Source organism: Miniopterus schreibersii (assembly GCF_964146895.1).
Source record: "Miniopterus schreibersii genome assembly, chromosome: 13".
Classification (NCBI taxonomy): Eukaryota; Metazoa; Chordata; class Mammalia; order Chiroptera; family Miniopteridae; genus Miniopterus; species Miniopterus schreibersii.
The window spans coordinates 28246167-28262696 of NC_138113.1; the positions used below are offsets into that span (position 1 = coordinate 28246167).

The window sequence follows — 16530 nt, forward strand, 5'->3', positions numbered from 1 at the left end:
AGTTTGTTTTATCTTCTGAACTCTGTAACCTACCATCAATGACTAGAGAGCTCAGTCAGAGCCAAACTTATAGCCTAACAAGGGTCAGATTACCATGACATGCTTTCCCTGACCCCACTTTATATCCAGCCCTACCTTTAGTTTTCATTTTTCTTTTGCTTCCACTTTTAACTTGTTTTACTGTTTTATGATAATCTACATTATAAACTGTTTTAAACACTTTTTAGAACGAAGCAGAGGAACGCTGAAATAAATAGATCAAGAGTTTCCTGGGGCATTTTTAGGATCCTTTGTAGAATCCAGAGCCATATAACACTCTTGATAGAATTGTACATATTTTATCATTAAAGGTTCGGGGTGAACTAAATAAAGCCAAGTGCTTTTATCCATAAGAATTTAAATACTTAGATTTGATCTTGGAGAGCTGGCCAGGGATTGGTGAATTTTTTTTTTATTAAGTCAACTGCTATGTGGTAGTTAAACTGATGTTTTTAAGAGGTTTATATAAGGTATATGATCAAAAATTATTATTAAATATGCTGTACACCTGAAACTATTCTAAAGTGATCTAAATGTCAACTGAATTGAAAAAATTTTAAAAATTGTTATTGAAGCTACAACAGTCAGTAAATTTTACTGGGTACACATTTCCTTTCTGATCAAGAAAAGTTTCTGAAGACAAATCTGGTTACTTCCAGCCTCACTAAAATACTCAAGAGAGAATACAAAAACACACACACCCTGAAAAGGAAAATTAAGTTCACCATATTCTAAAATCCAGCACTGAAATGCTCTTATCATCAGCAGAAGAAGAGCCAATGAAGAACACCCTGAAACACCAATATAACAAGGAGGAAATCACAACTTCTCCTATGTAGTCTGCAACCACAATGGTTAAAAAATCTCCCAGGACAGGAATAAAAGACCTCAGAAGTGGACAACATGGGAGTCGGTGTGGATCAGGGTGTCTCAGCCTCAGCACTAGTGGCATTTGGGGCCAGATAATTCTGTTGTAAGGGGCTGTTTAGCAGCACGTCTGGCCTCTATCCTCCAGATGGCAATAGCACCCCTTCCAGTTGTGACAACCACAAAATGTTTGCACACATTGCCAAATACCCCTTGGCAGGGAGGGGGACAAAGTCATCCCGGTTGAACACCAAGGCTGCCAGCAACAGCTCACTTTCTTAGTAAACAGCACTCTCAAACAATCTCACCTCGGAACCAGAAAACGGAGGAACAGCAGGGCTCATAGGAAAAATTACAAGTTCAAATTTTAGATATATCAAAATGTGGGATATACCAAGTGGAAATATCCAAAAGGCAGTTGGATCTATGGAACTGGAACCAAGAAGGGAGGTCTTGGTTAGAGAAACAGACCAGAAAAGCACTAGCTGCATTAATACCCTCTGAGAAAAGCTTTTGCAACTCTTCAGCCAAAATAATGTCCTCTTAAGAGATAATGATTATTGCCTTACACAAGCTCTACCTAGTGCCTAATTAAACAAGAAGCCCTTGATGGATCCAGTCTGTTGCAGGGCAATGTACTCATACACAATTTTTACCTTAATCTGGACAAACCTGCCGTATGTCAAAGTCTTCAGAGTAAACTCTCGCATATCTTTACTGATACGCTGCAATAATTTCCCCATTTGGCATATGCTCCCCTCTTTTGACTTTTTGTTCCCAAGTCCATTGCCCTATTCTATCTGTTCTGAATAGATAACTGCTCTCTGCTGCTGAAGATACATAATTAGTAAAAGCAGGCGTAATTCTCAACATTAAGAATCGCAGGCAAGTGAGTTTTCCAACATTACCATTAAAAAAATTCTGTGCTAGAAGGCTCAGATTCCAGGTTACTTTGTCTTCAACAGAAACCTCTCTAACAGTGTGAATACACCTTAGTTCAAGAGCATATTTTCCTAAATGTCTGTTTCTGATTGAGAAAATTTACTTAAATGTAGTTTTCCAAGAAATAAGACATTTCTACATATGCATAAGTTCACCTGTTAAAAGCCTATTCAACATGTTTTATGCAGAGTTACATTTAATGTAAAAATAGCAGTGAAGAAATAATTTTCTTAAGACACATGATCTGGTTAACAAAATGTAGTTAAAGTAAAATAAATCTGAATAACAAAAAAGGAATGCTTTGCATATATTATGTTTAGCTTAATCTCGTTTCCTTGTGGTAAAATCTTCTACTCTTTAATTTTTAATTAGCTTAAAACCTTTTTTTTTAAAGAACAGTTTATTGACTGTTAGAGAAGAAAGGAGAAGAGAGAAACATCACTGTGAGAGCGTAACATGGACTGGCTGCCTCCCGAATGCCCCCTACCGGGGATTGAGCCCGAATCCCCAGCATGTGGCGGTGACCAGGAATCGAACCAGCAACCTCCTGGTGCACAGGACAATGCTCAACTAACTGAGCCACACAGGCCAGGGCTTCAAAACTTTTTAATAAGTGAGAGTAAGTTGAGAATTTCTTTTAAAAGTCATATAAAATATCAATTCACAGAATTTTCACCAAGCTCAGCTCCATAGTTATATTATACCAACACATCAGCATACATTCAGTAGAAATAAAGGATGGTAATATTTCCTTTTAGAAGTAATAAAATATTTAAGAAAGAACACAAAAACAAACACACCCTGAAAAGGAAAATTAAGTGTAGCATTTTTCTGACAAACTAAATATTCACTAACAAGAGTTTTAGGACCCACTTTTGTTTATAAAATCCTTACTAAAAATAAAAGAATATCATTAAATAAAAATATCAGTAAATACTTCCTTTTCTTTTTTTTTTATTAAATTTATTGGGGTAGCAATGGTTAATATGAACATATAGGTTTCAGATGAGGGTTTCTATGTTACATGATCTGTACATTTTCCTTTTCATTATATGCTCCTTAGGCTAAACATATAAAATCAGATATGATTTTTGGTGACAAAAATTACTATGATCCTCCCTCACAGTCCCATCCTTTCTCCACACAGAGAAAATGCAAATGATGCCCATTTTAATATGTTCCCCAACAACTCTTATTACTTAACATTACAACATAGCTAGAAAAGGAAAAGAAGAAAACGTAGTCAAGTGTGTTTAAAAATTGTACTTTCTTACCAATATGTTGCTGTAGAGCCCAAGAGGAGTTTGAGGCACGAGCAGAGAGCATCTTTTCAACAGCTGGAGGAAGTCTCCTCCAATTAGTAAACTCTAAAGTGAAGATCAGGGCGTCATCGCTGACTGCGTCAATCCTGTATTAGCAAGATGTTAACACACATTAGGCACAAAACACATCAAGAATTCATCCTGAAAACAAACATCACATACCTATTCTTACAACACCCTAACATGGAAGGCAGACAGAAAACGGGCATAGAAAATATTCAGGTAACTAGAGGTAAGTTCAGTGGATACGAATAATAGCCTGCAGGTTCCTACAGGAAACTGAATTGACTCTGTGCAGTTGTCCAATAGATGACAAGAGAATCTCTGCTCCTGTAGAGGGTAGGAACATTCCTTCCTGTTCCCCAGCAGCAGTGTCAAGAAAAGGGGGATTTGCCATTATCTCTTCCCAACTGGACCATCCTGCTTAACAGTCCTGAAAGGATAAAGCCCGAACACCCAAATCCATCCCTAAACTAAGCGTACAGGAGAGGTGGCTTGTTTCTGCCCCATTCCCAGGGAGGTACAACTGTTCTCTAAGAACCTTCTGCATTACAGATCCAGCTCTAAGGATGTAGCAGAATCAGTTTCGCCTCTAAGAGCTGAAAGTGTCCAAGACAAATAGTTCTCCCTCTATTTTTACAAAATAATTGCACATTTCCTACCAACCTACCCAAGAGACTTTCCCAAATTTTACAATCATTTGAATCCTAACAGAAGAGCACTGGTCTAGGAAAGTTTCTGGTTTCTAACACTACCTCCACTACTTACAAGTATGTTGCTGAAATTCTTTAAGCCCTGGATCCTAGTCCTCTAAGACAACAATAATACTTAACCTATTTCAGGGGACAATCGTGAAAATAATATGACAAAATATAGTAAACATACTTTTAAAACTATAAAATGTTATATAATTGTTTGATATTACTAGAACTGGTTTGAAATTTTCAGTAGGCCTGATAACATGGAATGCAGTCAAAGCTTAAAGAGAACTATCCATTCTAACAAGATCACCCATCTTATACTCAGTCAGATGCTCCCCAACCATCACACTCTGAAGAAAAGCAAATGATTAGGGCCTCCAGTAATTACTTCAAACAAAGGAGTTCTTTCCAAGGTCGCTTTTCTGTTGGTTTGTTTCTTTGACTCATTACTGAGCAAGGACTAAAGAAGGGGAAAAAATAGAAGAAAAAAAGAAACTGAACAATACTCCAACCTTGTCATCTCAAAGACAACCTTTTGTAATTCAGGGTCAAAGTATCTTTGAAATGACTGATCAGAGTATGAAAATCATTTCCCAAGTTCTTAATTCTATAATATGCAAACTTCTCTGTAACAAAGAACTTGGTGTTGCACAAATGCCTTGGGAAAACATTTTACTTCTCAGGGGCCTTCAATGGAATCACAACTTATCAAGAAATACTGAGAATAAATAAAATGATAAAGTATATTCAAAGGCAAAAAAAAAAAATCTCCTTGACTTTCTAGGGACTGCACACCAAAGGTTACTTGGTCCCTTATTTCTTTTTTAAGGGTTTCATTTTTATGCATTAATGTGCTTTAAGCCACACTGGGACCAAATACTAAGTCATTTTTTTTCAGTTATCTAAACACACACACAAGGAATAAATCTGTTTACATAGCTTTAGATAACATAACTAATTTTGCCATTGCTGATAATGCCACTAAAAATGTATTGTTACTGTATTACACTGACCATTATGTTGTACGAAGCAGCTGTACAATCATAAGTGAGTGACAGTTAATCAACTAAATGCACGGATGACATTTACTTTCTATTACTTACTTATTACATTCGGTTGGAGGCACCTAGTCTTGCATTTATAGTTGAAAAAATATTTCAACTCTGTAGATTATATTGTGATATGCAATTACTCAGCCAGATACATTTTTAAAGAACGTTTAAGACAAAAAATACCTAGGAAAGACATTCATAATTTACCTGACAAAGATCAAGCAACAGACTTACATGTGAAATAAATAAGATATAACCAAAATCCACTTTAACAGCATATCGGAATTTTATGGGAGAATTTTTCTTATAACAGCTCTATCTATGAATGTAAATTTGATCAAAGAAAGCAAAAATTTATCATATTCAGTGTAAACAGTGGCTTCATACATTCAATAAAAAGATCAGTGAACACAAATTTGACCATGTTAAGCATTTTTATTACTGAAGTGAAATTTTCTACTGTATTTTTTCTAATGAATATAAAGTTACCCCTTCTGAGTGAACTATGTACAATTGGCATTCTCAATCCAGACAGCTGCAAGTTTTACAATTTACTTCAAAATAATTTGTACTTTACTGGTTCTTAACTGTTTTCTATCCTGACCCATCCAATAAATACAGCTCACACTAATTTTAGTGGCTTATTACCACAAAAATTCTCAAATGGACTATTCCCATTGGGGAAGGGAGGCCTCTATCAGAACTGGGAAAGGAGAGTATATTTTACAAAGCCTTCTAGGAGAATAAATCTAAATAATTCCCTCTCCTTCCAGTAATCTACATAATTGGCCAAGGAGGAGAGCAAAAGGCAGTGTTTAATTTTATCCCCCTGCACAGGTCCTTCCTAATTTAGGAGCAGAAAGGAGAGAGATGAGTTGGCACAGATCCCTCCAGGTTAAGCAAAGGATTAAGATACCTGAAATCAAGTGATAGAATGACCACATCCCTGCGGACACACAGGGCTAGGGCAGCAGAGCACAGTGGCTAACCAGGTGTAAGCCACACTACAGGGCAATCAGGTTCAAAACTAAGCTCTCGTACTAACCAGCTGTGTGAGGCTGGGCAAGGATATTAATCACTATGCCTCAGTTTCCTCTTTTGTAAAGTAAAAACAGTGCCTACCATGTGTTAGGTAGTATTCTAAGTGTTGGTTAAAGAAATAAACTAGAAACTAGAAATACATATACTAGAAACCAGAGAACTAAAAGTAATGGGCAAGTAATGAGAAGTTGAGTTAGGAGCTTCAGTAGAGGAACACAAAGAGTGTGGCTGAGAAGTGGGTGCCTTGGGGACAAGCACCAAGTGAGGGAACAGAGGAAAGAGAAGCCACTGTCAAGGCCATCCACAGCTACCAGATGTTTTGGGCTGGATTTCCAGCTGGAGCCAGGGGGTGAATCCTAGAATAGTGAGGGGCAACTGCTGCTAGCTGTCAGGAGCACAAACACAACAACAAGATTCACTAAGTGAAATGCTAAGGGAACTTAAACAGCTTTGTAAATAGCTAGACACAGCATTCATTAGCGAGTGCTTACATCACAGTTGCGTGTATTTAAGACAAATATACATATACAAATAACTTTTAAAAATCAGAGATTTCTCAATGAATTGTCAATCATTTTTCTTTCCATGCTTAAAAATGCAATGTTTTGGTGAAAATTTATTGCAAAAGGACAGAGGGAATTGTAACAATGAGCATTTGACAGAACGCTATGTACTGATCAGCTGCTGGAGAAAGAAGTAAAGACGGACTCAGCCTGTTGGAAACTAAAGAAAAGGTAAAGTGGAGATGAAGAAGGTGTATCTTAGCTTTGTTTCTGCTTCTATATTCCTCAAACTACCAACCACACAGCCCTAGGCTTAAACCTCTGCTAGTGAAAATTCCTGAATTCTTTACAACGGCAGACATAATAAAAAGGTGAAATACTGGGATACTGCCAAATGAAGACCTGTTCTTCGCATACAGATGGAGAACCTACCTGGCGGAAGACGGAGTCCGCAGCAATCCAAGCTAAACCTACGAGTAAGGGACCACTCAGTTGCCTGCATTAACCCCAGAGAGGGCCTCTTTTGAAAAGATAAATAACAAGATATCAAAGCACTTTTCTGCTGACATGGAAAATCTCAGTATTTGTCTAAACATTATTTTAGTAAATGGTAGTTTTTGAAGCACAAAAAGTAAGCCTTCTAGAATGTTTTCTTGAAATTTTATAAAATACCCCTGTCCTCTATTTTCCTGGAGACTTTTGAATTATCAGGCCAAAAGAGTTTCCTCACTGCTACAACTACCTTCTTGGCCCCAACTACACTCTAATAACTTTTCCAAAGGCTGGAGACTGTAGAAACAGTCTCTTCTTGGCCAAGAAAAATCCTGACCCATCTTTCAATCATTCGTAGAGGCACACCTCTGAGCAACTATCTGAAGTAAGCAAGTTATATCCTCAGCTACTTCAGAAATTAGTATTTATTAAGAGAGACAAAGTTCAATCAACAAAATGTTGTCAAACAGGAGCACTCCATCTAGTTGACTAAGGGATAACAGAAACCTAGAAAGCAGCCACAGCCATCTGTCAGAGACATCTTAGCAGGAGCATGAGGGTGGCCTAAGTAGAAGAACTCTCCCTCTCAGAAGAGTTTACTAGGCATCCATCCCATTCTACTCCCTCCTGGTCACCTCCTACCTTTTCCCAGGAATCTATCCTACATTCAATCCCACTATTAGCAGCTCCCCAATCCAACCATCAGTCACACACACACACACACACACACACACACTCTCTCTCTCTCTCTCTCTCTCTCTCTCTCTCTCTCTCTCTCTCTCTCACTCCAACACAGGGTCTCAAGAAATTGGGGGAACTTAAAAGTAGTATATTCACTCAAAAAGGTATGGTCCACTATTGTAGGATTACTTACCAAGAACTGCATAGAAGATTCAGTGGGTCAAATCCAGCAAGCAGGAGAGATGGCAACCATTCCTTATATTTTGTTTGTGCTTTAATTGCATGATTTATAAATTCAGATATATGGTTCCATGGTGCCAAAGGGCAACCTTTCTTCAAAAAGTAACGAAACACTGAAAACTTCTCGTACTTCAGGCAGTATGCCAAATGAATTTCATTTAGCTGGACTCCATATTTCAAAAGAATATTCACAATTCCAAAGAATTCACAGCTCCACCACAAAAAAAGAAAGAAAGAAAGTTAGATTTTTACATAAAAAATAAATGTTACAAATAATTAATAGTAATTACAGCTGGAAAACAAGAACAGCAGATGGGATAGTGGATGGTTTTTACATTTCTGGTGGATTTGAGAGTAGGGAACTAGGGGAAGGGGAGGGTTTTACTTTTTAATTTACATCTGCCTGCATGGTTTTTAATTTTCAACTATAAATAGGTATTCCCTTTAGAATTCTAAACATTCATCTTAATAACTTTAAAAATTATCACTGGCAAATAGACAACTCTTCTCAAAACTGATATTTATCCAGGAGATAAAAATTTTTTAAATTATATCCTATTTGCACAAATATGTTAACCATAGTATTATCTATAACAGACTTTTAAAAATTACCTCAATGTTCAACAATAGAGGAGCAGATAAGTACAAAATATGATATACTCATAAAAAATTGCAATTACGATGGTGGTTGTATGTTTAAGAAACTGTTTATGATATAATTTTAACTATAACAAAGCTCAGTAAACATATATGTTTACTATATAAACAACTGTGAAAGAATTTGGCAATAAAATTATTCTCCTTCTGAAACTGACATTAATGCTATTTTAAACAAAAAATATTTAATTACTCATAGTATTGTAGAATCTAGGTAAGAGACACTATAGGTAAATATAAAATGTTTAAATCATTGTCATGTGAGACCAACTATTTCTGGGGGCTTACTATAAAACTTGAAATCAAGCTTTTAAAGCAGATAAAACACTATATACATTAGTAAAATGTCATCTAATCCATGCATATTTTTATAAATCTATTTCATTTATTCTCCATTTGTGCTTCTTTTCTTTAGTTAAAAGATTAAGTAGTATTCTCTTTACTTTTAATTATCTGCACGGCAATTAGAAAAAAATCTATAATTCTAAAATTTCTTTATAAAAATTAATAACTTTGTTGTCCATTACTTGCTACTTGCTCCTGATAAGAAGTCCATCATGAGGGTCATTGTTTTTGAAAACAGCCCTGTATGTTTTTATTTTTTCCTCTGGCTGCTTTCAGACACAGGAAAGCTGAGAGAATTTATTGCCAGCAGTCCTGAACTGCAAGAAATGCTGAAGGATGTACTTCTGATTGATGGTTCCAAACAGTTATCACCAATTTATTCCAACCACTTTGCCCTAATTTAACTAGGTCCTCATTATTCTGCCTGCAATTATTACTTGCTGGTTCCACTACAGAACAGGCATGTGGACTGTTGAACATGTTTCAAAAAATATGCAGGTAAACTGTGAGAAAAGCTCAAGACACTGCCTCATTACAAATGCGATACAGAATTCTCAGGAAGCCTGGCAATATTCAAGGCATGCATGTTTCCGTGTGCAATTCAAGGACTGGCTAAAGTCTTCCCTCTGAAACCATCTTTAGTGCTTTGAAACCATCAATAGCCTAACCATAGATACTTTAGCTCTTAATGATTTAGCTCTTAAAGAGGGCATACTTTTGCTATAGAATACAAAGGTAAATGTGAGTCATAAATATACCCTATTAGAGTCAGTCTACAGATTTTCCGTTTAGAAAAAAACTGCAAAACCAAGAGGCTTTCTTATTAAAATTTCAGCATAGCACCCAGACAAGTGGCTCATGCTAAGAAAATGTTAAGAACAAGGCCAAATGATAAACCATCCATCTCTAAAATGTGAGAGTGGAACACGTGCACATATAATTCCCCGTAAAAACAAACTTTTGGTATTTCTTCTATACCAGGCACTGTGTTAAATCTTTTAATTGGAAGATGTGCCTTAATCCTCACAATGACGCTAAGAATAAGTTCTATTATTATGTCCATTCTAGATGCAAAAAATAAAGCTTAGTTACAGAGTCAGTCATTGGTACAACTGTGATAATACTGTCAAAACAAAATCTGACTGTGAACATGATATCTGAAATGACTCCCCTCTATTACAAAAACCGAACTCTTTCCTGAAGTAGTCGAATTGAGGAATACTTTAAGGCTAGACCTGTGTTTCCCAAAGTATGTTGCATGAAACATGAGTCCCTGAAAATGATCCATATGAAAAAGGCTCCAAAATGAAAATATTTGAGAAACCCTGTAGTACAGAGTGAGTCCAGAAAAGAAATATAGAATAAACATATTTTTAAACAGTATGCTAGTTACATTTTCAAATTATATGCTAAAATATTTTTCTTCAACCTCTAGATACCCAAAAAGAAATACCTTTAAAATTAAAGCAAAGAATCCAATTATTAACCTGAAATAAGCACAATAAAGAGTATAAAATGCCCCCACAAGTCTATATATAAACACAGGAACAATAGTATAATTATTATATACTTAAGTATATCTTATGTTTCCAAACTTTTCAAACTTTTGCAGATTCATTTCCCTCTTAGGAATTCACAAACCACCACCATAAGAAAAATTCTTAGAAGCCCTTCAAGAAAGAAATCTATTTAACATTACTTAAACCTATGCTTCTCAAACTTAATTAACTATTTTATCCCATGTAATATCTATTAACAATCTATAGAATTAGTATTCTACAAAAACACACTTTGGAAAACTCAGTTCTAAACTTCTTCCAATTACCATATTGCCTTGTGTTAGAAGAGACAAAAGCACACTCCTAAAAGGCTTGTAAAACTGCCTAGTGCTATATTATTAACCCATTTCCAACAAAATTACCTATTACATGGTGAATAATAAACATAAACTGGAGAATCATAAAACTTTGTCGGCATGCTCTGAGCTTCTAAGAAGGTGGGAGGTCTCAATATATGTGCAAGCTCTAGAATCATAAGCAACCTCAGTGCTCTATCTGACCTTGATCATTGCATGGTATTGAGCAACAGTAGACCCTAGGGCTTAGATAACTTTGGTTAAATAATAAATTGCATGAACAGATGAAAAAGAAAACAGTGCATCCTATTTAACCCTTGTAGAAAACATTTGGTCCTGCCCTAAATATTCATGAGACATATGATCCTTGATATCTGGTCCTGTATCAAAATGCTCAGAGATATTTGATCCACGCACACCCATCTACCACACCCCATGTGTCATTAATAGCTAGGCTACCAAAGCAAGAAAGGTTATTAATGACAATACAGCCACAACACAATTATTGGATCAATAAAACATGGTAGTATGAAGTCAAAAGTATAAATAAATATTATGGGCCATCTGAACCCATGGAGATTTTCTAATCGTGGACATTTTGGACAAGACCAAATTTCAAAGACCATTTGCCCTGGTCAGGTAGCTCAGTTGGTTAGTGTCATCCCAATACATCAAGGTTGCGGGTTCAGTTCCATAAGTGGAAGAACAAATCAATGTTTTGTTCTCTCTCTCTCTCTCTCTCTCTCTCTCACAAATGTGTGTGCGTGTGTGTGTATCTCAATAAATTTTTTTTTTTTTAATTTCAAGGTCCTTTTGGCCTGTACTAAATGGCCCCATGTTGGATGGGGCCAAGTGTCTGCCAAACTAGTTAATATAAATATCAAGAACTAAATGTGACACATTAAGAGACTGCATGTTATATAAACAGTGAAAATCATCAAATACTGAAAAAAATGAGAGGTTTAAAACCTAAAAAAGCAATGTCTAGACCTTATCTTTGGGCCTGTACATTTTCCATTATTCTGCTCTTTGAAGTTAAAAAATGTGCACAGACACAGTGCCCAGATAAAAAGCAGCACAGTAAAAGGAAATTCAACATGTTAACAAGATTTATTTTAAACAAACAGAAATGAGCAAACATCTTCAGCATTTTATGTTCAATTAGCCAACAAAATATCTAACCAACTTATTAGATGAATGATCAAAAGTCCATATAAGTTTTACTGAATGGCTTTCAGCCATCTGCAGAAAACAAAATAAAGACATTAGGTCTTGTCAGATGTACCTAAGTTGTGATTAAGATGACAAGAAAGGACACAAAAATTTCTACAAAACTAGTATGCTAACAAGGATCAGTATTAATTCCAAAGACAAAATCAGGTTAGGTAAGCCATGATCCCTTCCTACAGTCATATATAAAAGGTTAATATTTGTTCAAATTGTCCTGAACCTTCTCAACTTCCCTCTTCTTTCACATATTCCAGTTAAAGGAGTCTTTTTCTTATATTTTCTCATTTCAGTTACTCAACTGTGCCCTTGAAAGACTGGCTTTCATGTCACTGTAGCTGTTAACTTTTTAGCCCGGAGGGACAAAGACTGCTTTTGTGCAGTGGTGGAGGAGACACCCTTCCATCATGCCTTGGAGTGGTGAGAAGAGCTAAAGGTCACTGCTTCAATGGAAGCTCATCCTCTCAAAGGGATGCCCAGCAAAAATGTTTCAGAATGCTAATCCTGAGATAAAAAGTTTGATCAGCTGAATAAAACAATAAAGGGAAAGCATAAAACCCAAAGCCATTATTTACATTTATTATTTTCATTACCTTATGATATTAATTATAATATTTGTAAAAGCAGATAGAACTTCACTACAACAGAACAAGCCAACAGTGCAAGAAGGGCCACAAATACTAAGTATCTAGCCCGGCCGGGCATGGCTCAGCGGTTGAGCATCGACCTAGGATCCAGGCCATTGGGGTTCAATTCCCGGTCAGGGCACATGCCTGGGTTGTGGGCTTGATCAATGACTTTCTCATCATTGATGTTTCTATCTCTCCCTCTCCTTTCCTCTCTCTGAAATCAATAAAGATATATTTAAAAAAAAAAAAATACAAAGTATCTAGATCTCAGAGAAATACCCAAAAACACACAAATGAGAAAACAAATGTTTAACTCATTAACACCTAAAGTCAATAAATTAAAAATAAATAAATAAATAAATAAATAAATAAATAAATAAATAAATAAATAAATAAATAAAAAATATATATATATTGCCCTGGTCAGTGTGGCTTAGTTGGTTGGGCATAGTCCCATGCAACAAAATGTAGGTTCGATTCCTGGTCAGGGCCACATGCCCAGCTTGCAGCTCCATCCCCAGTAGGAGGCATGCAGGAGGCAGCAGATGAGTGTTTTGCTCTCACATGTGTAACTTTCATGATTTCATAGAAGTTTTTTTCAAATTTTGTTTTTCTAATCACTTCAGTTTACCTTCAGTGAAGCTGCATTCATCACTTTAGTTGTTTCTGTTTCTTTCTCCATTCATATCTAACACCTTTATATTTTATTATTAGGTCAATTGCACTGAACTTAGATCAGAACATAATGATTTTGGATAGTTTGTATGTGTGTGTCCAATATAATGATAGTGTTTTTTTGATCTTCATCTTATCTTTTGGAGGAATGATTTTTTTCAATCTTTCTAGTCACAGCAGCTAAGCTCATGCCTCATTATCTTATTCAAGTTTAATGTATAACATATAACATAGTGCTCCTGCTAACCCTGAAACACCTTAAAATTAATGTTTTTCTGGCCTGAGGAATCAGGTAGATATAACCATGTGGGACAGAGAATGTGAAGGGAATCCTGGAAAAAAAAAGGGCTTCTATGAAATCAAGAAAGTTACACATAGAGATTTCAGGTACTCAGATTAACCAAAATATAGTCTGTATTTTTTATGCAGACTATAAAATATACCTGGAAGCTTAAATTCAGAATAAAATGAACCATTTTACAAAGCAAATTGTTAAGAGATGGTAGAGACTAAAAAAGCTTAGTAAATAAGTTCCTAATATTTAAATTAAATTGTGGATAACAATCCATAAGAGTGAATTTAGGGCAGCCAATGAAATTTGAGGTATGACTGTAACCTCTGTTGCATCATTAAAAACAATGGCATCTATCTGGACAACTTATCTCACTGTTGGATGAACCACAGATATTACTTAACATGGCTTTTCTTACACATAGCCTTATTCTTACTGTGTATTTTTTTAATATGTTTTTATTTATTTTAGAGAGAGAATAAGGGGGTGAGAGAGAGAGAGATAGAAACAATGATGAGAGAGAAACATGAATCGGCTGCCTCCTGCACACCCTCTACTGGGGATCAAGTCCACAACCCAGACATGTGCCCTTATCAGGAATCGAACCAGTTACCTCTTGTGGTGTATGGGTCACGCACAACCACTGAGCAACACCACCCAGGCTTTACTGTATATTTTAAAACTTTAGGAGTCTTATGAATCTCAGAGGGAAGGTGGGGGGGGGGGTTTAACATAAGAATTTATGTGCATATATACATATCCCATGGACACAGACAATAGTGGGGTGAAGGCCTGGAAGGAGGGGTACGGGGGGGAGGGGATCAATGGGGGGAAAAGGGGGACATTTGTAATACTTTCAACAATAAAGATAAATTTTAAAAAAAACAAACTTTAGGAGCTTTATATTCAAGTATTAGCCAGAAGCTAATGAAACAGCAGTAATTCATTTCTTCTACTTCACAGGATCATGGCAGATTATCAAATATTCTTAAAACTTTTTAATTTAGTAACTCTGACTTACATAAAAAATGCTACAAATACAATAAAATCTACAAGTTATTTTTAGGCTTATAAAAAGTCTTGTAAATATCAATTTCAATTAGTAAATAACCTGGAACACTGTCAATGCCTTATTTGATAAAGTCCCTTTTAATTCTTCCCCCGTCCCCCAGCTTTATTGATGATTTATGGCATCATCATTTTGTACACTTTCAATATCTTACAAAATAAAACTGTAAGATATTGAAAGTGTACAAAATGATGATGCCATAAATGTATAATTGTAAAAGAAATCCTTCTACTGAATTAACACATACATCACCTCACATATTTACTTTTTTTTTTTAGTGAGAAAACTTGTTCTATTCTTAGCAAATTTCAATTATACCACACAGTGTTATCAACTATTAGTCATCATGTTATACATTAGGTCCTCATATTCATCACATAAGTGAGAGTTTGTTTTAATTCTTGAACTGTTTTGGAGACAAAGGATTTGAGAGAATTCCTGCATTTATTTAATACTATGAAAGTATTCTCTAAAATTGCCACACTAAAAATATAATCCAGATCCAAAGAGGGAAGGGGAAAAAAATCTAACATTAACACATCATTTTTACTGCACTTTGATTAAACAAGGTGCATGATAGAGGGGTTTTTTCTGTTTTTTAGTTAGCAATTTAGCACTAAGAAATGTTAAGCTTCATCATAAAAGAAAGTCAGTTGGAAATATATCTCCACATAGGAAGAAAAAGAATAAAAAATAGCAAATATACATACTCCTTCTGGAAAGCCATACACAGTGGAGAACTAAACCCAAAGACAAGGCACATCTGGGCATCGGGGCTGTAGCCACGCTGGAGTAACATTTCTAGGCATTCTTCATGCCCTCCAAACACTGCGGAGTACACAGGGCTCACTTTGTCTGGCCCAGTGTCACAGACCCTGTTAGTAAGTGGTATCAGCAAGTCCAAGATTCTGCAAGTACACAAATACAGAAGCATTTAATGTTTTTATATGCACGTAAGTATACATAACATTTCTACAGCATACATTTTGTCACCCATTGATTTACTTAATACAAGTAAGTCTTCAGTATAGCTTCTACCTATATTAAATTATTACAGGCTATATATTCCAAAATGTTATACTTATTATTGTTGCTTAATACAAAGGTCTTTAAATATATCTTAAAAGGATTAGATATTGTTCCTATAAATAAGTAGGTAACAGGTTGTCCTTTCTTATTTTTTCAGTAATTATTTATCTTACCACCATGCCCTTACTCCCCAAACTTCAAATTTTATGTTAAATATTTTAGGATCTAATCAATTATTTCAAACTTCTTTGTAGCAAATATAAACTTGTATCAAGAAATAAATTATTTTCCTTCTAATGTTTTATTTTTCTAATTAATAAGAATTTTTTTAAGTGGTAAGTAATGTAAAACAAATAGCATTTTCATCAGGAAGAAATCAGAATTTCTGCTAAAATATTTATTCTCTGAAAAAGAATATGAGCTCTTAAACCACTGAGGCAGGTTTATAAAGAAATTGGTTGATAAACAGAGGAAGTTCTAAAGAAAATCATTAAAACTGAAGTTCTTAGATTGTTTGTAAGCTTACCTCCAGCAGTCAGCTGGAGAGAAAGGACTACTCTACTTTTCTAAAATTAAAAATAAAACTAAAGCCAAGAAATCCTCCCTCTTTCTGGGAAAAGAAAGGCAAGCCTACTCCAAAGTACATTCTTTCTCTGATACTTTTCTTTATGTAAGGTAGGCCTAAGATGATAATAGTATTGAAGAGCTTACATTCTTCAATTTTCCTCCATAGTCCATGGAGGAAATCATCAGTGACAAAGAGAATTTTCAAAATTGAGAATAAATGAAGGAAAATTCCCAAGAGGGCTTTGATATCAATTTAAAGTTCACTATTGTATCTAAGATTAATACTTAAATAAACAATCAAGAAT

At 35.3% G+C, this 16530-nt stretch overlaps 1 protein-coding gene across 3 annotated transcripts in view; it reads right to left on the reverse strand.

Moving 5' to 3' along the window:
- Positions 1-16530, reverse strand: part of LOC308566540 (ankyrin repeat and SOCS box protein 3) — a 63075-nt gene that overhangs the window by 6199 nt on the left and 40346 nt on the right. For all 3 annotated transcript variants that reach the window (XM_081156947.1, XM_081156949.1, XM_081156948.1), the window contains 3 exons: positions 15340-15537; positions 7834-8091; positions 3123-3256 (listed from right to left, as the gene is read on the reverse strand). In XM_081156947.1, the coding sequence (XP_081013073.1) occupies positions 3123-3256; positions 7834-8091; positions 15340-15537 (590 nt within the window). The remainder of the gene's footprint in view (positions 1-3122; positions 3257-7833; positions 8092-15339; positions 15538-16530) is intronic.